Here is a 25,769-nt window from a genome sequence, read left to right as displayed (position 1 = left end):
ACCAATGCAGTGACACCTGTTGTTACTTCGAAATGCCCTCCATGGGAGCTTCCACATCCTTCTTTCACTTTTGATCTGCGTGAATATAAAAAGTCCGATACGAATCCTTTATTTTTACAACAAAAATTTTCTGAAATTAAAGCAAATTATCCGGATTTTTCGACGGTGTATACAGATGGCTCAAAAGACGGCGATAGCGTTGCATGTGCTGCTGTCCATGGTGACAGAACTGTAACTGAACGGTTGCCATCGAGCGCTTCCATATTCACAGCTGAAGCTCGAGCCATATTGTTAGCACTTAAATTGATTCCTCAATCTAATCTGTCACAGTTTATTATTTGTTCTGACTCTTTGAGCTGTCTTTTGGCAATTAAGAATCACAAACTGAAAAACACTCTTATTTTACAAATTTTGTATTTTATTCATCGACTTCGGGAATTTGATAAAGAGATTGTTTTTCTCTGGGTACCCAGTCATGTTGGTATTCAGGGGAATTCAGTTGCCAAAAAGGCATTAAATGAAATAATAAAGGACGTTAGTTTGCCATACACTGATTTTAAACCTTTAATAAGGAAATATATTTTAAAGATGTGGCAGGACCGTTGGGACGGTCTTGAACACAACAAACTCAATTCCATAAAACCCGATCTAGGCTTTCATCAATCCGGGTCGGGCAATCGCAAAGAGCAAGTGGTCATGACTAGATGCCGCATTGGACATTCTAGATTTACACATGGCCATTTGCTTGTTGGTGATCCTCCACCTGAGTGTATCCCATGTCATTGCCCTTTCTCTATCAAACATGTTCTTCTAGATTGTGTGGATTTTGCCAACACCAGGCAAAATTATTTTGACTGCGCCAATATGTTTGATTTGTTCAAGACCGTTTCATCTGAAAACATCATCGATTTCTTGCGGGACATCGGTTTATTTAATAAAGTCTGAATTGGATACCTTCCTTAGTTTTTCAATATTTTAAATGTTTTATCGAATTTATGTTTCTATATGTATTTTATGTCTTAGGTTCACCTTTTATGTACCTTTTTATATTTAAATAGCTGCTTGTTTTAATTTCATTATTTTATGAAGAGACTTTGATCTTAATTTTAATATTTTCCTTGCATTAAATGTTCTTGCCGTGATATGGCCTTGGTCGCCGAAACGGCAATAAACAACAACAATCAATCAATCAATCAATCATTTCTGATGAGCGTTTCAAACCGAACTAAATGGTCAAGAGTACTTTTTCCTTGCCTAAATCCACACTGAATATTAGTGAGTAAGTTGTGCTTCTCAAGGAACCACACAAGGCGATCATTGACCATTTGTTCCATTGTCTTGCAGACGCAGCTTGTCAATGCGATCGGGCGATAATTTGAAGGATCCGTATGATCCTTTCCTGGTTTTGGAATAGGGACAACTGAAGCCGTTTTCCAGATGGACGGAACGTTACCAGAAGTCCATATCTCGTTCATTAACGCAAGAAGTGTATGTAGAGATGGATCAGGAAGATGTTTCAAAAGTTGATAGTGAATATTATCTAGCCCACTAGCTGTATCGCGGGCTTTAGCCAGTGACGATTTTAGTTCCTCTATAGAAAATTGAGAGTTGTAGGATTCAGCATTATTTGACTTGAGGTTTATTTTTGTCTTTTCTGCAGATGATTTAATTTTTTGAAAATCCGGTTTGTAGTTAGTTGAGGATGAATGTTTAGCGAACGTTTCGGCTAGCTTATTGGCGATATCTTTTTCGGTGGTTAGAGTGGTATTACCAACTTTAAGGTGTTTCACTGAAGAATTCGAATTTTTTCTTTTTACTTTTCTAATAACATTCCATACTTTATTGAGGGGAGTGTGAGATTTAATACTAGAAACATTTTTTTTCCGAGAGGTTCGTCTGGCTTGTTTACATGTAGGTCGAGCTTTTGCTCGAAATATTCGGAAGTTTGACAGATTTGTTGGTGTAGGATTTTTGTCAAACCGGCGATGAGCCTTGTTGCGTTCTTCGATCGCTTTGTCGCACTCATCAGTAAACCATGGTTTCATAGGCCTGTTTGGATTTGTCGAGGTTTTAGGTATTGTTTTATTAGCAATTGATGTCAGTCTTTCATTTAATAATAAAATGGGATCTTCAACATCCTTCATCGTTTCTAATCGTAATTCTTCAAGACAGTGGGCTTCAAATGAAGCCCAATCTGCTTTCTCAAGTTTAAAACGAGGTTAACGTTCCTCCGTTTTGGAGGATAAATGCTCCAAATAATTGGAAAATGATCACTCCCGCACAAGTCATCATGAATTAGCCATGTAAACTCTGAAAGTACGAGAGGATCACAAATGCTTAAATCAATAGAAGAATACGATCCATTGGCTGAATGAAGGAACGTTGAAGATCCGTCATTAAATATGCACAAAGGAGCTCCTTAACTTTTTTACCTTTATCATTCGTATGATTACTTCGCCATAAGGATTATGAGCATTAAAGTCACCCAAAATAATAAATGGTTTGGGCAACTGTTTAACCAAATCAACTAATTTATTTCTGTACAAAATTGAATTTGGGGGAATGTAAATGGAACAAACGGTTATGGTTTTATCAAGGGATAACCGAACCGCCACTGCTTGTAGATCGGTAGTTAAAGGAACTGAACTATGTATTACTCTGTCCCTAATAAAAATGGTAGATCCACCAGCAGCTCGTTCATTTGCCTCAGCAAATGTACTATACATTGTATATCCTTTTACGGAAATTTGATCCGTTTCTTTTAAATGAGTCTCCTGGAGACATAATGCAACTGGTAAAATAGACTGATTGATTGATTGATTGATTATTGCTGTTTATTGCCGTTTCGGCGACCATGGCCATATCACGGCAAGAACATTTAATGCAAGGAAAATATTAAAATTAAGATCAAAGTCTCTTCATAAAATAATGAAATTAAAAAGAAGCAGCTATTTACATATAAAAAGGTACATAAAAGGTGAACCTAAGACATAAAATACATATAGAAACATAAATTCGATAAAACATTTAAAATATTGAAAAACTAAGGAAGGTATCCAATTTAGATTTTATTAAATAAACTGATGTCGGGACCCAGCCAGTTTTCATCTGGACAAAGTCCATGATCTGTTGTTTCCATGTCAGACTCGGAATCCGAGTCCACAGAATAGGCCTGCAGCAGCGCTAAGCTTGTCGTAAAAGGCGACTAAATAGTGCTCAGAAACCTAGCCGGGGGTTAGGCGCTCTGCCCACAGAGCAACTGGGATGTGTGCCCCAGGTGGTGGAATGGGGTACCCCTGGCATGTTACATGCTGGGGTTGTCAGGCTATAATACGGAAAACCTGACCGCAAACCATAGTGGTGCACCGTGTTGGGAAAGATGCCACGTTCCTCGCACGTTAAAGAACCCTGCTGTGGTATTCGATAGGAGTAGGAACATTTGCGCTCCGCCACAGGAGGCTAAATTGCCTGACCTTACCTATCCCCCCTTTTTCCAGTGGCAATCAAAATTTGTCGACCCTATTATCCTTGTGACCCATCCTTTTTTTTATCATTTCATGTTCATTTTATCATCCATTTCATGTTCATTGTCTGAATATAGCTGAAATATTGCTGCTCGGACGTTAAACCCCAACAAACAAACAAACCGACCCCACAGGCGACACAAATCTGTCGCCTAGACTTAGATTTCTCCAAGTCCTCCACACGGAAATTTCCCAACTTTTTTGGGGTTGGACATTCTTCTGTTGAGATTTGGAAGACGATGACTGTTGTGATGATGGAGATGATTTTGAAGATGATCCGGAATTTTGGGATGACTGAGTCTAAGAATATTGGTGAGATTTCTTAGCTCTGGCCTTTTTAATTTCCTCTAAACATTTTTTGGATGGTTTCATTCTTTTGGTGGATACCTCAGTGGGCAGTTTGGCAAGACCATTGATGTCCTCTTTCCAACTCATGATCGTCTGCACCTCAACAGTCGTGGACAGACAAGCACGCTTTGCAACACTAGCATAAGATGTTTTGCCAGATGCAAGAAAATTGTTGGAAATGGACCATTTCTAGCGAGCTTCACTAAATGAAATTTTGTTTTCAGTTTTTAACTTTAAAATATCTATTTCTTTCTTATAAAGAGGACAATCTTTAGATGATGACATGTGAGCTTCCTCACAGTTTCTGCATTTCAGATCTTTTTTTGCAGTCGATTCCCTCGTGTCCTTCTTCAGAGATCGGAAACAAAACAGTTTTCCTCTACACTGGCCCTTTCCATGCCCAACCTTCTGGCATTTAAAACACCGAAGTGGGTTAGGAATATACAGACTGACAGCTGTATTTATTGATGTGGTTGCATCTGCACGTCGAGAAGTAAACCTTTTCACTGACTTAACGCCTTGTGATTTCAGTTCCTCACATATCTCTTCATCAGTTAAGGCGTCGAGGTCTCGACCTCGGTATCTAAGGACACCCTGTGATTGATTTAGTGACTTGTGTGCAGATGAAACCACATCAAGGTCACCAATCCTGGTTAATGTTAACAAATTTGATGATTGGCCAGGTCTGAGGCATTCAATTAGGTGTCCTCCTCGCCCACCAATAACTCACGGGTTGCAACTCACGGCAAACAAGTAGGTGAACCCACTTTTTATATTAAACACCGGGCCCACGGTCGATGTTCGGATCGCTTTAGTCTGGCCTGTAACCTTTGACCTTTCCAGCATGGGTAACCCTACCAGGAGAAAAAACTCCAGCTGGCATAGCTCTTAGGATCACTGAGGCACGTAAGCCCCCCTACCACGACAAGGATAGCGATCCACAGGGGGGGGGGACAGAAAGTACAATTTGCAGGGGTGACCGCAGTAGGTTTGAATACAGTCGTAATAATGTAATGTGTGACACTTAGTAAAGTTTTCAGTTTGTTTGTTTGTTGGGGTTTAACGTCCGAGCAGCAATATTTCAGCTATATTCAGACAATGAACATGAAATTGATGAAATGAACATGAAATGAAAAAAAAGATGGGTCACAAGGATAATAGGGTCGACAAACTTTGATTGCCACTGGAAAAAGGGAGGATGGGCAAGGTCGGGCAATTTAGCCTCCTGTGGCGGAGCGCAAAGGTTCCTACTCCTATCGAATACCACAGCAGGGTAACGAGGAACGTGGCATCTTTCCCAACACGGTGCACCACTATGGTTTGCGGTCAGGTTTTCCGTATTATAGCCTGACAACACGCCAGGGGTACCCCATTCCACCACCTGGGGCACACATCCCAGTTGCTCTGTGGGCAGAGCGCTTAGCCCCCGGCTAGGTTTCTGAGCACTATTTAGTCGCCTTTTACGATAAGCTTAGCGCTGCTGCAGGCCTATTCTTTTAACACCCGGACCTGCACGGGGATAAAGTTTTCATGAAACTAAACTTAAATGCACAACACGTACCTCGAGTACTCCGTCCAGAACGGCCCCAATATTTTCTTTGTCTCATTATGAATCGTTCTAATATCGGCAAAAATACTAAAGCGTCGGATGTAGGATAATTCAAAATATGTCAAAATCCAAGTGCATAACCTGGACGGGAAAAGAAACTAAAGTCAATCTGCATACACTGCATAGCGAAAAGATGTAACCTATAAAAACTGAAGCACAAGCAATATGAGCTACCACGAAAAATACTGGAGCGACATCAGGTGTTCCAAAAGGGTGAGTATGTCCTGCTTAGCTGAGGACACCTGTCATATTGCAAGTGAGAATAATTCAGTAATAGTCCAGCAACAATAATGCAGCTCCCTGGTACGAGTCACAAAACTATCTCTTGTGTTAAAACGGTAAGGTAAATCTTGTAGTCTTTTTGTTAAGGTCGATACATGTAACTACCGGCCCATCCCAAAAAAGTTATCTACAAGTCTAAATAAAATATAGAAATTTCACATGCATACGTGTGGCAAAAAAAACGAAAATAATAAGTATTGGGCTTGTCATATATAATAGTCATTTTTTACTATACAAACCCTTTGATACGCTACGCTTCCTACTACACTGGTCTGTTAATAATGACGACACTGTTATATTTTTAGCGTAAGCTGCAGTTATAACTTCATTTATTCTGGCTTCGTCTTTTGCTGGTGCATCCGTAAACACCAACAGAGGAGAATTATTTCTGCATAGTGCAATTGCTAAAACAAATTGAGAAGGAAATCTAGTTTGAATAAAAAGTATTTGGCAATACTATATTGTGTTTGAGTAAGTGAAGAAGTTTCTCCATAACAAATACGTGAAAGGAAACCACATTTGGAAGTTATTTAAGGAACAAAATAAAATTAAATATAAAACAAATGTGATAAAACGAAAAAAAGGAGGCCAAATCTTGCGGTCTTATGCCGTTTGTCATAGGTCAAATATCATTGGCCTAAGCTATAGGAGCTTCAAGTTTTACCAAAAGGGAATTTGCATGGTGCACTGATAGATTGGAGAAGTACTAAAGAAATTAAGGCATCAAAATAATCCGTAGTAAAGCCATAAATTTATCTTTACGCACCGTTGAGCATACCGGCAGCTGCTAGTTCGGGACAATCGGGATTTTCACCAGTTTCCCATTTTAACGTTTTTACCTTTGCAATCATACTGTAGCCATCAATATAATATTTAGCATAGTTCCAGGTTGCTAAAATACAATTTTCTATCTTATTTTACATTCAGTTTATAAGTTGACACATTAATCTTTTAAAGCATATTTTAACTAAACGTAGAAAAAACTAATCAAAACTCACTGGGTGATTCCCACACGTCTACCTCTAGAAATTATATAGAATATCGCAAAAGGTCAATTAGATAGAAACAGAAAATGGGCTGCACAAAGGCATCATGTCATAAAAATTAAGACAGTTTCATCAAAATTATTTATTGCTTTAAGTTCCCGTCACGTATTAGGTTTGAGCTTTAAATATCGAACTAAGTATCCAATACATGTATAGTGTCAAACGCATTATACTTGAGTTGATGGAATAACAACGGTAAATAGGCTGTCGTGTTTGGCACGATTGTATTTATATTTTGGTCCATACAAACATGCTTAATACAGGGGAAAAGTTAATGTAGTATAAATGTGTGCGATGGCCATTTAACTCGAATCGTATAATTTACTATAAAAAGTTATACCTGGATCGTGAAACATGGACAGTATATAATCGGCAGGTTCATTGTCTGAACCAACTGTCGACGTAAGTAGTTTAATTACTCTCTCCTTTACAGCATCTATATCATCGCTCATGGAACTTGTATAATCTATTGCAATGGCGAGACTCTTTGGTGTCCTCCGTTTGATGTGAAAAAGTGACTCAAAAACTTTAACTCCAAGTAGTTCGACTATACCAGTACCTGTAGTGATAAACAAAAATGTATTTACTTGACATGAAAACAATATACGGATGAGACTTAGGTCGGTGTAAGACGTGAGGATTTACTGTGCGTTTTTTTTTCCTATTCGTGTTGAGAATTCGTTCATGTATACTATTTAATTTCTAGTCATTATACTATTTTTGACAGCAAGCCTAATCAGTTTTAATCAAATTTAATTTTTAAACATTTCTTTACTAGTGGCTTCTTATAATAAATAGATAGTTCATGCAAGGGTAGGAAAGTAGGCGGAGCCAAAGTGTTGTCTACTGTCAATGACTACGTATTATTTTACAGATATCAGCGGTTTAACAAGTATTCTCAGTGTAAATATTTTCGATATTTCACACTGTGAACTTTTCCCGCTAAAACGTCACGTAGCACCAGAACATATATATCATTCCGCCTTTCACAAAACCTGAATTTAATGTTGGAAAAAGCAACAAATTAGGGACAAAATCTATATAATATATAGGACACTCGATTGACTATCGTGAGTAACCAAAATATAGTCACTCATGCCAAGAAAGCATCAATATGTAACTTGGTCCGGCACTCTTGATCATTGTTTTGTTATTCACTCTTTCCAATAAATTATTCTATTACTGTAATCGTCATTAGATATCGATAATTTTTTGTAAATTTTACTTGTACGATTGCAGTATATAAATGAAGAACTTTCGAGTACACAGAAAATTATCTGAATACATGTATTGTAAGCAGCAATATTTCAGCTATATTCAGACGATGAACATGAAATTGATGATGAAATGAAAAAGGGATGGGACACAAGGGCAACAGGGTCGACAAATTTAGATTACCACCAGAAAAAGGGAGGGCTTGTTGTTTGGTTGTTGGGGTTTAACGTCCGAGCAGCAATATTTCAGCTATATTCAGACAATGAACTTGAAATGATGAAATGACAAAGGAATGGGACACAAGGGAACAAGGTCGACAAATTTAGATAACCACCAGAAAAAGGGAGGGATGGGTAGGGTCGGACAATTTAGCCTCCTGTGGCAGAGCGCAAAGGTCCCTACTTGTATCGAATACCACAGCAGGGTTCTTTAACGTGCGAGGAATGTGGCATCTTTCCCAACACGGTGCACCACTATGGTTTGCGGTCAGGTTTTCCGTATTATAGCCTGACAACCCCAGCATGTAACACGCCAGGGGTACCCCATTCCACCACCTGGGGCACACATCCCAGTTGCTCTGTGGGCAGAGCGCCTAGCCCCTAGCTAGGTTTCTGAGCACTATTTAGTCGCTTTTTACGACAAGCTTAGCGCTGCTGCAGGCCTATTCTTTTAACACTCGGACCTGCACGGGAAGAAAAAAGGAGGGGATGGGTAGGGTCGGGCAATTTAGCCTCCTGTGGCGGAGCGCAAAGGTTCCTACTCCGGGAGAATACCACAGTAGGTTTCTTTAACGTGCGAGGAACGTGGCATCTTTCCCAACACGGTGCATCACTATGGTTTGCGGTCAGGTTTTCCGTATTATAGCCTGACAACCCCAGCATGTAACACGCCAGGGGTACCCATTCCACCACCTGGGGCACACATCCAAGTTGCTCTGTGGGCAGAGCGCCCTAGCCCCCGGCTAGGGTTCTCTAAAACTGTACTAAAATTGATAAATTGGAACCTACTCTCATATATAATTAACTTAATTTGGTAAACCCAAATGTAGTCTTAGAACAAAGAGGTTGTTTGTTTGTTTGTTGAGATTTAACGTCCGAGCAGCAATATTTCAGCTAATTCAGACGATGAACATGAAATTGGTGATAAAATGAACATGAAATGATGATGAAATAAAAAAGGGATGGGACACAAGGACAATGGGCTCGACAAATTTTGATTGCCACTGGAAATAGGCAGAGGTGGGTAGGGTCGGGCAATTTAGCCTCTTGTGGCAGAGCGCAAATGTTCCTACTCGAGAGAATACCACAGTAGGGTTCTTTAACGTGCGAGGAACGTGGCATTATTCCCAACACGGTGCACCACTATGGTTTGCGGTCAGGTTTTCCGTATTATAGCCTGACAACCCCAGCATGTAACACGCCAGGGGTACACATCCCAGTTGCTCTCTGGACATAGCGCCTAGCCCCCGCCTAGGTATCTGAGCACTATTTGGTCGCCTTTTACGACAAGCAAGCGCTGCTGCAGGCCTATTCTTTTGACTCCCGAACCTGCACGGGGCGTTTCTGGAAGGAGGGTCGTATTACTCCCCTCCCTTAGATATAAAAAAATTGACACAGATATATTATGCCCATTCTTAAATGACCCACCGTTTGCAATGAGAAAGTTTTTAGTTGCCTTCACTGCAGCACGAAATGCGTCTTTGTGCAAGTGGTTATGTGGAGAATATTCCTCCTCGACTGATTCTTTATTTATACCACAGCGAGCTATCGATGTTCTACTGGAATCGTCTTTCCCTCCGTGGCTACATTTGCCTGATGTAGCACCAATTGGTTCTGTGAAAAAAAACCACAAGATCAAAACCCGTAAGTATTTATGTTTACAAAGTTATATAAATATTTTGTTTGCAAACTGCTACTATAATACCATTTTTTAGATTTTTAAACTAAAATAAGTTAAATGCAAAAAATGTTTACATTCAGTTATATACATTTTATTTTATTTCACGCCTGTATGAATAGAAAGGTAATAATCTATAGTGGTAGATTTTTGTCGGGAAGCAAAATTGGACTCACTGATTTACTTAAATGTGGTTTGAAGACTTTAGGATCAGCGACCCACACACAACGTTTAATATCATTGTTGGCTTTGTCTATTGGAGACGGATCTATTTGTATTCAGCCCCGTGAAGGTCCGGATGTCAAAGGAATAGGCATGCAGCAGCGCTAAGTTTGTCGTAAAAGGCGACTAAATAGTGCTCAGAACACTAGCCGGGGGCTAGGGCGCTCTGCCCACAGAGCAACTGGGTGTGCCCCAGGTGGTGGAATGGGGTACCCCTAGCGTGTTACATGCTGGAGTCAGGCTATAATACGGAAAACCTGACCGCAAACCATAGTAGTGTACCGTGTTGGGAAAGATGCCACGTTCCTCGCACGTTACAAAAAAACCTACTGTGCTATTCTCCCGGAGTAGGAACCATAGGGCTCCGCCACAGGAGGCTACATTGCCCGACCCTACCCACCACTTCCTATTTCCAGTGGCAATCAAAATTGTTCGACCCCATTGTCTTTTGAATACCACAGCTAAGATACTTAGCACTTTTTAGTAGCCCTTAACGACAAGCTTAGCGCTGCTGCAGGCCTATTCTTTTGACGCCCGGACCTGCACGGGGCGACATATTATGTAAATGTTGATTAAACTTTTTTTTTAATTATTATTGAATATTACAGATTCAAGGTTGCGTACTTGCCGGTTTCTGGTTGCCCCGTCCGTGAAAGTATCCACTTAACAACATGTTAGAAACAATAATATTATCCTTACACTGCGAACTAGAAAATGAAAAATTGATATAAAGATTTATATATATATATATAGCAAACATTTCTATGTCTTTTTTTCACACGGGGTTAAACAATCAGTAAGGCACATGTAGCAACAAATTGGGCATCATTTCTGATATATATCTTTTTGTTTTCGAAAAAATTTAACCATCTTTAGAATTTAATTCTTTTGAACATTCTTACGAATGTGTAGAAATGGGTTTACAATAATTTGTTTTTGGTTGTCTTTTCTTACTGAAATTCGCACCATACATGTACATGTATATTTATAATAGAATTGCTATTTCAAGTAGTCAAAATATTTGCTCTTTTATTACTTTTACAATTGACCAGTTTGTATACATTTATTGAGGGAACATACAGATCAATTGACTGATTAAAGCAAATGGTTTAGTGCCTATTTCAGATATTGTATGTATTTCAGAGCGAGAATAATTAACCAATCATTTAGACCCTAAAACACGTTTAAACCAACTACTTTTGTGTATGCTCAAAGAAGGAATAACGCGCAGGTAGGCACGCCCCCAACTCGGACACATTTCACTGAGCTAACCAGACATCACTTTTTCCCCTTTTAGTTCCGTATGTTTGTCGAAATGAAAGCAATGACCACCAGTTGTATACAATATTAGCGTAGACCTGGCCATGGATCATATCCACGACATCCAGTACTCGAGGCGAACCCTGAAACACTCGAATCAGATACAGAGATCAAATGATCCATATCCATCATATTTACAACAAAAGTGTCATGATGTTCGGTATATGTCTAATTTCCGAATAAAGGAATATGCATCAGTATTTAAAGTGAGCTTAACATACGGGGGAAAAAAACATACGAGGAATTGGAAGGAAATGATCAAATGCGAATAACTGACATTATTTTTCAAAAGTATTCAACAAAACTGTTTTGTCTTATTTTAATATTTCCCCTTATCGTTCAACACTTATTAGTAATCTTTTCTTAAATTTCTAATGCATATATGTATTTAATCATAGCACATATTAAATTTTTTGAAGATACCATGTGTCAAATTAAAATTTCCAAACATTTAAAGCTGAATTATTTCTATAAACAAAATGTTAGGTGTCGTTGTACATATGCCAAAAATGCTATTCGTCCAAAAAGCCTTACTCAAAATTGGTCTGGTCTTTACACGTATCCATATCTGGTGTTGCTACATCCATCAAATCATTAACTCCTACATGTACAGCACATACAATGTATAGAAGGTTTACAAATAGTATGATAAAAATAAATGTATGTTGAATTTAAAATTTTAAACAGGTATGTATGAAAACACATGTAGAATAACAACACACTTTCCCTGACAAATTTTAACAGAGACAGTGATAAAAAAAAGCTATTACATGTAGCTGTTCTAAACTGTCACAGCACAGGACAGTTCCTGACACTATTCTAATTTAGAAAAGGAAATTCGATTAAAAATAAAAACTGTTAAAAATAGATGTCTTATCTGCGTGACGTGATTAAGAAATAAATATCAAGTCCGATTTAAAGCTAGCAATTTGAATAAAAATATAAATATATAATAAACCAAAATAGCTCTCAAAAATAAAGATATTCGGAGAGAAGTATCATAATTAGGAGCTGTAAGGGACTTTTCTCGGTAGAAACTCTTTAAAATGACGGTCAAAAGAATACATTTATCTAAAACAGTTCCTGACAGAGAGTGTCACGACCCACGACAGAAAATGACAAGGTGTTTCGTTGGTCTTGACAGTTTCTTATAGTTCAGAACTGCTCTATGACTGCATACCCTGACAGTCTCGAAGAGTAGTTAGAATGACCCCAACTGTATAAATTTACTTATTTCAGAAATGTATACGTATAAGCCATTCTATTTTTTTACGTTATCCAATATTCATGTGTGCATAGTTCCAATACCAAAATCGAAATAGAAGCCTATCCAGAATAGACAAAACTAAAAACCAGGCTTTCCACTAGGATGAAAAGGATAGAAATCGGCAGGTGGTAAGCAAGTGCTATTTGGGTGTTGCCACAAGAATCTTTCATGAAATTGATCTAAAACTTTTCTGCATGCTCTTTCAAAATATTGTACAGACAAATACATGATCAGTATAACCATACCAAAATCCTCATATGGTACACTGCCGTACATTTCCACCCAGTTAGTATTACTATAGAAAGACTGTACTGTATACAAACATTCCCCTAACTGTTGAAAAAGTGGGTCCTCATCACCTATCCACTGTTTTAACCTCTGTTTACATGACTTGACAAAATTATGAGCTGTAAAAAAAATGGACTTTAAAAAATACCAAGGCAAATAAGAACTTCAACACTGGGAGAAAAAAAGTTATACCAGTCTTGATCAAGAAGGCGTACATTTAATTTCATGTATAGTTAAACAAGGACATAAGTATAATGTTCTTCGCGAAAAGTGCTTTAGGAACATTTCAACCCCCCCCCCCCACAAAAAAAAAATAATAATAAAAAACATATATAAATAAATATATATAAACAAGGACGACACAACGCAACCATTCAATGTATGGACCGTTAATTGTAATCTCATATAGTACGTGGCCTGAGATAACCTCCCATTCACCCCCCACTCGTCAACCATTATATGATTGTCAGGTACCCTTATAATATCCATTTACGAATCTTTTTGTCGCCAAAAAATCAACTAGTTTTTTTGTATTTTTTTGGCTACTTTTTATACCTCGTTGTGGCAAAAATCATTTTTAATGGTTTTTTTTATTCTACGAACTTCTTTCTACAGAACGAAGTAAACAGACAGGTTTTTGCGGTATAATGAAAAAAAAATGTAGCCCTACCCTGCCTTTTCAATGTAAAAATCCCTAAAGTATTATTGCTTCAGTAAAACAATGACCTTCTTGGTACTGTCTGTTTAATATTATCACAATTTATACTTCTGGGGTTATTTTGATGTATTATAGCGATTTCCGTGGTCAGAATTTATCATAAAATCGAAAAATGAAATTTTCGATTTTTCGGTCAAAGGTCGCACAAATTCGACTCTACAATTTATAACTCAACTAAAACGCCTTAAATTTTATCAGTGGACAGATAATTAAATGTTCTACATAAATGAACCGCGAAAAACTAATTTTTAAGAAAGAATGTTCAAAAAATGTTAAATATATTACCCCTACCCCTAGCTACTGGTCTCAGTATCAAACGGTATTCTTATTCACAGCATACCAACACCATAAAACTCATATTGTAGGCATTCATCCTTAAGATAATGATGTTCACATCATATTTGATCTATTACGGAGCATATATTTCCTTTTACGGGTAACATTTACTATAAAATCGTAAAAAAGAAAATTTCTTCTAAATCACCCTTAATTTCCCCTTTTCCAGAATACCGTAGTTTAATCAAGGTTTTGTGTGATACGATACATTAATATAGTATCTTAGCTTCAAAATGAGACCAAGTAATAAATATTCGAACATTTCCAGGTCAAGTGAGGTGAAAAATTACCACCCTTACCCATGAAAAATATACCTGAACATGAACCCAAATGTTAATTATTGATATAAAAACGGTGTACAGTAGACATGTTGTGTACTATTGCTTTAATTATCGATGCATTATATACATAATTAGAGTTTTTTACATACAGTGTAGAACAATATATCAATTTATCCGGCTTTTCGGCAGGTTAGGGGTACATTTTTTTTTTCAGTTTTCGCAAAACCCTTGTGTTACCGCAAGTTTAATGGTATCGTTGTAAGGATGATACATTGCGCTACACGATGATGCATATTTATTTGTTTTTTTAACACATCTATCGCAGGAAGGCTAAGACGCTCAAACAATTTAGTCACAAAAATCTTGGCTTTTTTACCTAGTGGGGTACAAATATAGGCTTATACTGAAAAAAGAATCCGAGAATATTCTTTGGCGACAAATTATTTCGATAATGGGAAGTAGAGAAAGGTACCTAAAAATCACCATGAAGTTGATGAGTGAGTGGGGATGCACTCTCCAAGCCCATGGACTAATATTGTCTGTGTGGCCTTGTATAGCGCGAGGCCCGTTTTAAGAAGAAAAACAAGATCAGCACAAACAATTTAGTAATCATGATGTTTCATGTAGATGTATGTAATACAAATTTTCTGTCGCTATAACTATCATGTTAGTATTATTACGACATTATATAATACGTAGGCTTGATTGATATAATGTTGAAACCATATATGTTAAATAAAAATAAATGTATGTACCCAAATCGATCTGATCGGCATGGCAGTGAATGTAAGCAGTATCCCGTTTATTCATTTGAGTATCAGCAACGGCCTGGCGGAGCTTACCAACTTGCTTGTACATAGTGATTCGCCCATTCGCATCTGAAATGAAACGATACATTTTTGGTATTGGTGATTATTTTTTTGTTAGTACAGGTTTACACATAAGCAGCTACATGTTTTCCAACCTATCATTACTGAAAACGACAGATTTTCATTATTGTACATGTGCAAAGATCCATGATATAATTATTATGATTGACTGGTTGATTGTTGGGGTTTAAAATCCGAGCAGAAATTATATTATTATGAACGGATTGTGCCGAATAACTTCTTTCGCAGAGAACTGGATTTACATGTAAGTACGATTATTTCTCTTGTTGATCAGGTATATTGTTATAATTTACGCCTAGCTAGATCTTTATCTGGGGCAGGGGACAGTGACTACGTTGCCTCTTTATGACAAACTTTATGTACAACATAACAGTTGGGATTTATTTTTTTAATGTCACTTGAATCTTTTAGGAATTGTAGACAAATAAGGGAACAGAAACAAGGAATAGCAATATACTCGAACAATAACTTGAACAAATGTAAATGCATCTCTAGGATACTGTACCACAACATGCCATACCTTTAGAAACAAAGCATGCAAAGTAAGAATAGGCATAGGCGAGTCTCGCCGTTTGTAACCTGTTATTTTTGTATTTCGTATTTAGACCTACCTTCAGAGAAAAAGTTATCTATTGAAGAGGAGCCTTTATTTTCAATGATGTATTCCTCTAATGCTTGAAAAATACCAACATTGGTTATATCCGAATGAGACTTTGTTCGCCAATTTCCGTCTTTACCTCCTCGTGCGAAAAATGAATTACATGTATCAAAAAACAAAAACACAAAGAATACTAAAATAAAAGGTAAGATTTCCATATAGGTTCTATGTATCTTTAACAATAAAATATAATTTATTGTTCCTTCCAATATCGGAAACGAAAAGTGCTCGTTACACTTTGTAAATTCCAAAAATTGTATCAAGTCTTCTTCTATGTGTGCATTTGCTTGTAATCCATAGTCGATAATTCTATTCCAAAAAATAAGTTTAGAAAGTAAAAAATGAATTACATGTATCAATATACATAAACACAATGATGGTTAGGACAAGAAATATGTATTCTATTATAATCATATGTTTCCTTTATAGCAATATAATAATAAACCTTCTTCGAATGTTGTAAATGAAAATAACTGGTTTCACTTTTTAGAATTTCAAATCCAATCACAAAATGTACCATGTAAGCATTTGCTTATAGTCCGTAATCGAAACGAAAAGTGCTCGTTACACTTTGTAGAATTTCAAAAATTGTATCAAGTCTTCTTCTATGTGTGCATTTGCTTGTAATCGATAGTCGATAGGTCTATTCCAAAAAAATAAGTTTAGAAAGTAAAAACTGAATTACATGTATCAATATACATAAACACAATGATGGTTATAGTCCGTAATCGATTTGTCTATTCCGAAATATAAGTGTAATGATACATTTGATCATTTCTGGCAGACAGTCAACACTGTCATATTTCGTCAATAAATATCCTTTACAGTTTGCCAGTTCACCTTTCTTATTTACAGTGAAATAAGAGCATATTTGGTCAAACGTGGTAATCAACACAAAGTAAGTTTTTTTTATTATTGTAGCTTTTTTCACAACTGGAATTGAAATAAATCGTTAAAAGTATCATCAACAGGAAGTATATGTATGTTATTTCGACAAAATAGTTCCAAGTAATTCTTAAAATTATAAGTATTGTTATGCATTAGTACTGATCTTCCGGGTTGACGAATAGATCAATTTACATCGAACGTTTGCTACACGGTACATACCAAGTTTGTTTACATTTAAATCCCTGTCAAACAGTAAATATATAGATTAATTTTTACATGCTTGGGTTGTTTTCTTTTCAAATGATAGTTATAATAAACCATATCTAATGATCTCGATCAGGGCTGTCAATATGCATTCCAAAAAAATTTATATTTGATATTGCAACCGTTTATATCTATTTTTCAAATGATAGTTATAATAAACCATATCTAATGATGTCGATCAGGGCTGTCAATATGCATTCCAAAGAAATTTATATTTGATATTGCAACCGTTTATATCTATTTTTCAAATGATAGTTATAATAAACCATATCTAATGATCTCGATCAGGGCTGTCAATATGCACTCCAAAGAAATTTATATTTGATATTGCAACCGTTTGTATCTATTTTTACTAAAAATTACTATAAAAATAATAAAATTTGAAATACACATGTACAGTTTTCCGGAAAACATTCAGCAATAGGTAATACATAGATGACTGGTAAGTTCAAGCCATAATACTTTTCTTTTTTTTTCGAAATTTGACGGCATACCCACTACCAGGTTGTTTTTCGAAAAGCTTTTAACGTTAGAAATCAAGCATACAACATTTAGAATGCCGAATAAATACATGTTCAAAGTAATGTCATTTCTTGTATTATAAGAAATATCTATTATAGACCGTAAACTTAAAATCAGTTGTATGTATCATGCCATTAACTCCTTGTATACTTACTACCTGTCGTCAGTTTAAAAAAAAACAACCAAACATACAAGTTAATAACTTCATAAATTATTGTTCTAAATATGCACATTTTACTGTCAGTGAATACGTAATCTTTGCTTATATTGTGCATGTACGTGTACAAGATCATCAGAACTATCCACAGATGCAACCACACCAATGAGAACAATCCTGTTAACATTTAGTTCCACTTCAGTGCCATTTCAGCCCCGTGCAGGTCCGGATGTTAAAAGAATAGGCCTGCAGCAGCGCTAAGCTTGTCGTAAAAGGCGACTAAATAGTGCTCAGAAACCTGGCCGGGGGCTGGGGCTCTGCCCACAGAGCAACTGGGATGTGTGCCTCATGTGGTGGAATGGGGTACCCCGGGCATATTACATGCTGGGGTTGTCAGGCTATTATACGGAAAACCTGACCGCAAACCATAGTGGTGCAACGTGTTGGGAAAGATGTCACGTTCCGCGCACGTTAAAGACCCCTACTGAGGTATCCGATAGGAGTGGGAACCTTTGTGCTCCGCCACAGGAAGCTTAATTGCCCGACCTTACCCATCCCCCCTTTTCTAGTGGCAATCAAAATTTGTCGACCCTATTATCCTTGTGTCCATCCTTTTGTTTCCATTTCATGTTCATGGTTTGAATATAGCTAAAAAATTGCTGCTCGGACCTTAAACCCAAACAAACAAACAAACTATCCCAAAAACGTTCATTGACACGTATATTTTACTGACTCAAATATAACAAAACTTACGGCAACCAAGGACTTTTTAACCATCATTTTTAGTTTATAATCAATTTAAATTGGTAACTACGGAATGAATCTTGCACAGCGTGAATTCGCTAATACTGTCAATACATTTACACAACAGTAAAATCCGTCATACATCCTTTGAAAAATGGGAGGTACATTGGAATCACCCTGTCCATCGTCCGTCCTTCCAAATGTCGTCACAAAGATCTCGGCTCCTGATGGATGGATCGATTTTAAATTTGTTGTGTGACTTTTTAAAGAAGGTATAATCTTATAATTTGGGGGTGTTGTCGACATCAACATCCTGCAGGAGTGGCGATCTATAAATGTACCTAGAACGACTACGCGTGTTTTTGGTCAGTAACATTGCGTTTCAAACCTTTGTAAACAAAAATCTAGGCTAAACATAAAACGATCTTAAAACAAGAACAATTATTTTATCAAAATTTCATATTTTCAAGTATTTTATACTAATCATGATTAAATTACATTGCAATACAATGCAGTCACCGCCAGTATTGTTATTATAACATGAATTCAAGTCGTATTTAAATAATTTAGATACCGGTAAGTCAACAACCATCTTGTCGTTGCTCGTGTTCTATTTACGAAATGAATCACGGAAACTCCATAAAGAGTGTGTCTTATCTCAAACATTGGAATATGAACGTCTTCATTAATTTGGCCAAATGTTATTCGTATGTAAGTATTCTAGAATGTGTAGTTATTATGAGACAGGACAAAATATAGTAGAATACACTGATCTAAACAATAACGTTGAAAGAAAAAAAAAATTGGTGGGGGGGGGATTACAGTCATGGCTATCTATGTTGATCTTGTACAAAATACGACCTACCGTTATGGGGATTATACTAGTGAATTGTGTTTGTTTGTTGGGGTTTAACGTCCGATCAGCAATATTTCAGCTATATTCAGACGATGAAAATGAAAATGATGATAAAATGAACATGAAACGATGATGAAATGAAAAAGGGATGGGACGCAAGGAAAATGGGGTCGACAAATTTTGATTGCCACTGGAAATAGGGAGAGGTGGGTAGGGTCGACTAGATTGTTGACACCTCCCTGTGGATCACTATCCTTGTCGTGGTAAGGGGGGGGGGGGCTTGCGTGCCTCAGTGATCCTAAGAGCTATGCCAGCTGGAGTTTTTTTTTCTCCTGGTAGGGTTACCCATGCTGGAAAGGTCAAAGGTTAGAGGCCAGACTAAAGCGATCCGAACATCGACCGTGGGCCCGGTGTTTAAAATAAAAAGTGGGTTCACCTGCATGTTTGCCGTGAGTTGCAACCTGTGAGTTATTGGTGAGCGAGGAGGTCCTAGTGGATGAAGGTCGTATCCAGACTCCAGTCGTGACGTAACCCCCGTGTTATCGATGGCTGGATGATCGAGGATACGGCTGTATATGCCACTCGGCTCTTAGGTCATCTAAACGGGAGATCGGATGGACCCGGTTCGATCAATCGGCTGATCACGCCATGCCCTTCATTTGTTTACCTGCTTTACTGATGGCATTTTGTTTAATCCAAGATTTTCAAAAGCTTACAAATGGCAAATGAAGAAGGCGGTGGCTCATGGATCAATCGAGTAGTACGCTGTCTTTGCGCCATTGATAGATACGCTCTGTTCGAGTATGTCGTCTCTGGAATCCCTGATGATATCTGCTGGAAATCCGTACAGTCCTAGCATCGCCCGTGTTGGCACTTTTGGCGGGTGAAGAACAGAGACGATGAAACTTATAAAAACTTGGCGACAAAAACAACGGGGAGTCCAATGTTTCTTATTCAAAAAAAACGAAAAAGTGATGTCTGCAATTCTTCTGACGAAAGTGATAAAAACTGGCCAAGATTTATTGTAATTTCTGCAAAAGATAAAGAGAAAATATTAATGACCTTTCTCCTTTTTTAATACAGAAAACAATCAAGGGTGTAGCTGGTGATGTTAAAGATACAAGGAAAATAAGATCAGGAATTTTAATTGAATGCCTCAGACCTGGCCAATCATCAAATTTGTTAAAATTAACCAGGATTGGTGACCTTGATGTGGTTCATCTGCACACAAGTCACTAAATCAGTCACAGGGTGTCCTTAAATACCGAGGTCGAGAACTCGACGCCTTGACTGATGAAGAGATCTGTGAGGAACTGAAATCACAAGGCGTTAAGTCAGTGAAAAGGTTTACTTCTCGACGTGCAGATGCAACCACACCAATGAGAACAATCCTGTTAACATTTAGTTCCACTTCAGTGCCATTTCAGCCCCGTGCAGGTCCGGGTGTTAAAAGAATAGGCCTGCAGCAGCGCTAAGCTTGTCGTATAAGGCGACTAAATAGTGCTCAGAAACCTAGCCGGGGGTTAGGCGCTCTGCCCACAGAGCAACTGGGATGTGTGCCCCAGGTGGTGGAATGGGGTACCCCTGGCGTGTTACATGCTGGGGTTGTCAGGCTATAATACGGAAAACCTGACCGCAAACCATAGTGGTGCACCGTGTTGGGAAAGATGCCACGTTCCTCGCACGTTAAAGAACCCTGCTGTGGTAATCGATAGGAGTAGGAACCTTTGCGCTCCGTCACAGGAGGCTAAATTGCCCTACCTTACCCATCCCCCCTTTTTCCTGTGGCAATCAAAATTTGTCGACCCTATTTTCCTTGTGACCCATCCTTTTTTTTTCATTACATGTTCATTTTATCATCCATTTCATGTTCATTGTCTGAATATAGCTGAAATATTGCTGCTCGGACGTTAAACCCCAACAATCAATCAATCAATCAGTGCCATTTCATGTCTACATTGGTCCATACAGGACAGCTGTCAGTCTGTATATTCCTAACCCATTTCGCTGTTTTAAATGCCAGAAGTTTGGGCATGGAAAGGATAGTGTAGAGGAAAACTGTTTTGTTTCCGATGCTCTGAAGAAGGACACGAGGGAATCGACTGCAAAAAAGATCTGAAATGCAGAAACTGTGAAGAAGCTCACATGTCATCATCTAAAGATTGCCCTCTTTATAAGAAAGAAAAAGATATTTTAAGGATAAAAACTGAAAACAAAATTTCATATAGTGAAGCTCGCCAGAAGTGGTCCCTTTCCAACAATTTTCTTGCATCTGGCAAAACATCTTATGCTAGTGTTGCAAAGCGTGCTTGTCTGTCCTCGACTGTTGATTTGCAGACGATCATGAGCTGGAAAGAGGACATCAATGGTCTTGCCAAACTGCCCACTGAGGTATCCACCAAAATAATGAAACCATCCAAAAAATGTTGAGAGGAAATTAAAAAGGCCAGAGCTAAGAAATCTTACCAATGTTCTCAGACTCAGTCATCCCAAAATTCCGGATCATCTTCAAAATCATCTCCATCATCACAACAGTCATCGTCTTCCAAATCTCAACAGAAGAATGTCCAACCCCCAAACAAGTTGGCGAATTTTCGTGTGGAGGACTTGGAGAAATCTAAGTCTAGGCGACAGATTGTGTCGCCTGTGGTGTCGGACTCGGATTCCGAGTCTGACATGGAAACAACAGATCATGGACTTTGTCCAGGTGAAAACTGGCTGGGTCCCAACCTTGATCAGATTGACCAAACAGATCCTGTTGCCATGAAAAAATACAAGGAGCAGCGCGCTCAGTCAAATCGAATTGACCTTAATGGTGGCACTCGTACTAGAAGGTCATCGAGTCGTGGTCGCGGATCCAAGTCAGAGAAAATATCCCCCATTCGTCACCCATAAAAATTGCCAAATTACGTCAATGGAATTGTCGAGGTTTAAAGGCTAATATTTTGGAATTAACTCTTCTTGTTCAGTCTATTTTACAAGTTGCATTATGTCTCCAGGAGACTCATTTAAAAGAAACAGATCAAATTTCCGTAAAAGGATATACAATGTATAGTACATTTGCTGAGGCAAATGAACGAGCTGCTGGTGGATCTACCATTTTTATTAGGGACAGAGTAATACATAGTTCAGTTCCTTTAACTTCCGATCTACAAGCAGTGGCCGTTCGGTTATCCTTTTATAAAACCATAACCGTTTGTTCCATTTACATTCCCCCAAATTCAATTTTGTGCAGAAATAAATTAGTTGATTTGGTTAAACACTTGCCCAAACCATTTATTATTTTGGGTGACTTTAATGCTCATAATCCTTTATGGGGAAGTAATCATACGAATGATAAAGGTTAAAAAGTTGAGGAGCTCCTTCAACAAGATTTGTGCATATTTAATGACGGATCTTCAACGTTCCTTCATTCAGCCAATGGATCGTATTCTTCTATTGATTTAAGCATTTGTGATCCTCTCGTACTTTCAGAGTTTACATGGCGAGTTCATGATGACTTGTGCGGGAGTGATCATTTTCCAATTATTTTGGAGCGTTTATCCTCCAAAACGGAGAAACGTCAACCTCGTTTTAAACTTGAGAAAGCAGATTGGGCTTTATTTGAAGCCCACTGTCTTGAAGAATTCCGATTAGAAACGATGAAGGATGTTGAAGATCCCATTATATTATTTAATGAAAGACTGACATCAATTGCTAATAAAACAATACCTAAAACCTCGACAAATCCAAAAAGGCCTAGTAAACCATGGTTTACTGATGAGTGCGAATCGAAGAACGCAACAAGGCCCATCGCCGGTATGACAAAAATTCTACACCAGCAAATCTGTCAAACTTCCGAATATTTCGAGCAAAAGCTTGACGTACATGTAAACAAGCAAGACGAACCTCTTGGAAAAATTGTGTTTCTAGTATTAAATCTCACACTCCCCTCAATAAAGTATAGAATTTTATTAGAGAAGTAAAAGGAAAAAATTCGAATTCTTCAGTGAAAACCTAAAAGTTGGTAATACCACTCTAACTACCAAAAAAGATATCGCCAATAAGCTAGCCGAAACGTTCGCTAAACATTCATCCTCAACTAACTACAAACCGGATTTTCAAAAAATTAAATCATCTGCAGAAAAGACAAAATTAAACGTTCAAGTCAAATAATGCTGAATCCGACAACTCTCAATTTTCTATAGAGGAACTAAAATCGTCACTGGCTAAAGCCCACGATACAGCTAGTGGGCTAGATAATATTCACTATCAACTTTTGAAACATCTTCCTTATCCATCTCTACATACACTTCTTGCGTTAATGAACGAGGTATGGCCAATTGTAACGTTCCGTCCATCTGGAAAACCGCTTCAGTTGTCCCTATTCCAAAACCAGGAAAGGAACATACGGATCCTATAAATTATCGCCCGATCGCATTGACAAGCTGCGTCTGCAAGACAATGGAACGAATGGTCAATGATCGCCTTGTGTGGTTCCTTGAGAAGCACAACTTACTCACTAATATTCAGTGTGGTTGCAGGCAAGGCAGAAGTACTCTTAGTACTCTTGACCATTTAGTTCGGTTTGAAACGCTCATCAGAAATGCATTTGCTAAAACTGAACATGTTGTGTCGGTCTTTTTCGATTTAGAAAAAGCCTATGACACCACGTGGAAATATGGTATTTTAAAAGATCTATTTGATATGGGGTTGAAAGGAAGACTTCCTCTGTTCTTGTCTCATTTTTTGTCAGATCGTCATTTTAATGTGAGGGTAAATTCGACTTTTTCTGAGGAGAAGGAACAGGAAATGGGAGTTCCTCAGTGAAGTATTCTTTCTGTCACTCTCTTCAGTATTAAAATTAATAGTTTAGCCCAAGTTTTGAAGGACAATATTGACGGTTCCTTGTATGTAGACGACATTTTGATCTGTTACAGGGGACAAAATATGAGTAATATTGAAAGGCAGTTACAACTTTGCCTCAAAAGAATTGAGAAATGGGCTTTGGAGAATGGGTTTAAGTTTTCTACATCTAAAACTGTTGGTATGCACTTTTGTCGAAAGCGAAAGCTGCATCCGGACCCAGATCTCTTTCTTTATGGTAATAAAATCAAAATAGTAGAAGAAACAAAATTCCTTGGATTACTTTTTGATAGTAAACTTTCTTCTCTTCCCCATATCAAATTACTTAAATCTAGGTGTCTTAAGGCACTAGATATTTTAAAAATGGTGTCCAGTACCGATTGGGGTGCTGATACCTCAATTTTCTTAAATTTATATAGATCTTTGGTTAGGTCTAAACTTGATTATGTATCTGTTGTTTATGGTTCCGCCAAAAAATCTTACCTTAAAATTTTAGACGCTGTTCACCACCAGGGGTTGCGACTTTGCCTTGGTGCCTTCAGAACCTCTCCTATTGAGAGCCTTTATGCCGAGGCAAATGAACCATCCCTTGGAGACAGACGTTTGAAATTAGGTCTTCAATATGTTAGTAAAGTTATGGCCTACCCAGATAGCCCTGCACACTGTGTCATTAATCCTATTTATGTTGACATTTATCGAAAACATGAAAGCAAAACCCCTCCTTTTAGAATTCGAATACAACCTCATTTGGAAGCAATTCATCTGGAGACCAATGCAGTGACACCTGTTGTTACTTCGAAATGCCCTCCATGGGAGCTTCCACACCCTTCTTTCTTTTTTGATCTGCGTGAATATAAAAAGTCCGATACCAATAAAACATTTAAAATATTGAAAAATCAAGGAAGGTATCCAATTTAGATTTTATTAAATAAACCAATGTCCCGCAAGAAATCGATAATGTTTTTAGATGAAACGGTCTTGAACAAATCAAACATATTGGCGCAGTCAAAATAATTTTGCCTGATGTTGGCAAAATCCACACAATCTAGAAGAACATGTTTGATAGAGAAAGGGCAATCACATGGGATACATTCAGGTGGAGGATCACCAACAAGCAAATGGCCATGTGTAAATCTAGAATGTCCAATGCGGCATCTAGTCATGACCACTTGCTCTTTGCGATTGCCCGACCCGGATTGATGAACGCCTAGATCGGGTTTTATGGAATTGAGTGTGTTGTGTTCAAGACCGTCCCATCGGTCCTGCCACATCTTTAAAATATATTTCCTTATTAAAGGTTTAAAATCGGTGTAAGGCAAACTAACGTACTTTATTATTTCATTTAATGCCTCCTGGGCGACCCTGTCTAAAACTGAATTCCCCTGAATATCAACATGACTGGGTACTCAGTGAAAAACAATCTCTATATCGAATTCCCGAAGTCGATGAATAAAATATAAAATTTGTAAGATAAGAGTGTTTTTCAGTTTGTGACTCTTAATTGCCAAAAGACAGCTCAAAGAGTCAGAACAAATAATAAACTGTGACAGATTAGATTGAGTAATCAATTTAAGTGCTAACAATATGGCTCGA

The 25,769-nt window shown here is 37.8% G+C and overlaps 2 protein-coding genes across 5 annotated transcripts in view; one reads left to right on the top strand and one right to left on the bottom strand.

Moving 5' to 3' along the window:
- LOC148596939 (uncharacterized) overlaps positions 1-17,008 on the bottom strand; it is a 31,864-nt gene extending 14,856 nt beyond the window's left edge. The window contains exons 1-10 of the mRNA XM_088564348.1: positions 15,854-17,008; positions 15,108-15,230; positions 12,975-13,136; positions 11,997-12,063; positions 10,767-10,849; positions 9,671-9,856; positions 7,150-7,368; positions 6,530-6,655; positions 6,003-6,167; positions 5,434-5,474 (exon numbers count right to left, since the gene is read on the bottom strand). Coding sequence (XP_088420474.1) covers positions 5,434-5,474; positions 6,003-6,167; positions 6,530-6,655; positions 7,150-7,368; positions 9,671-9,856; positions 10,767-10,849; positions 11,997-12,063; positions 12,975-13,136; positions 15,108-15,230; positions 15,854-16,058 — 1,377 coding nt within the window. The 5' untranslated portion in view covers positions 16,059-17,008. The remainder of the gene's footprint in view (positions 1-5,433; positions 5,475-6,002; positions 6,168-6,529; positions 6,656-7,149; positions 7,369-9,670; positions 9,857-10,766; positions 10,850-11,996; positions 12,064-12,974; positions 13,137-15,107; positions 15,231-15,853) is intronic.
- Positions 17,009-17,965: 957 nt separating this feature from the next.
- The window catches only part of LOC148596938 (uncharacterized), a 31,210-nt gene continuing 23,406 nt past the window's right edge, over positions 17,966-25,769 (top strand). For 3 of the 4 annotated variants that reach the window (XM_088564369.1, XM_088564367.1, XM_088564368.1), the window contains exon 1: positions 17,990-19,186. In XM_088564369.1, the coding sequence (XP_088420495.1) occupies positions 19,174-19,186 (13 nt within the window). In that variant the 5' untranslated portion in view covers positions 17,990-19,173. Of the gene's footprint in view, positions 19,187-25,769 lie in introns of all 4 variants that reach the window. The other variant, XM_088564370.1, reaches the window with a different exon arrangement.

This window comes from Perna viridis, chromosome 15 (genome assembly GCF_037379345.1).
Source record: "Perna viridis isolate PV_CMFRI_1.1 ecotype Kerala chromosome 15, ASM3737934v1, whole genome shotgun sequence".
NCBI lineage: Eukaryota > Metazoa > Mollusca > Bivalvia > Mytilida > Mytilidae > Perna > Perna viridis.
The sequence above is the reverse complement of the archived record's forward strand: the minus strand, read 5'-3'. Positions and strand labels throughout refer to the sequence as shown.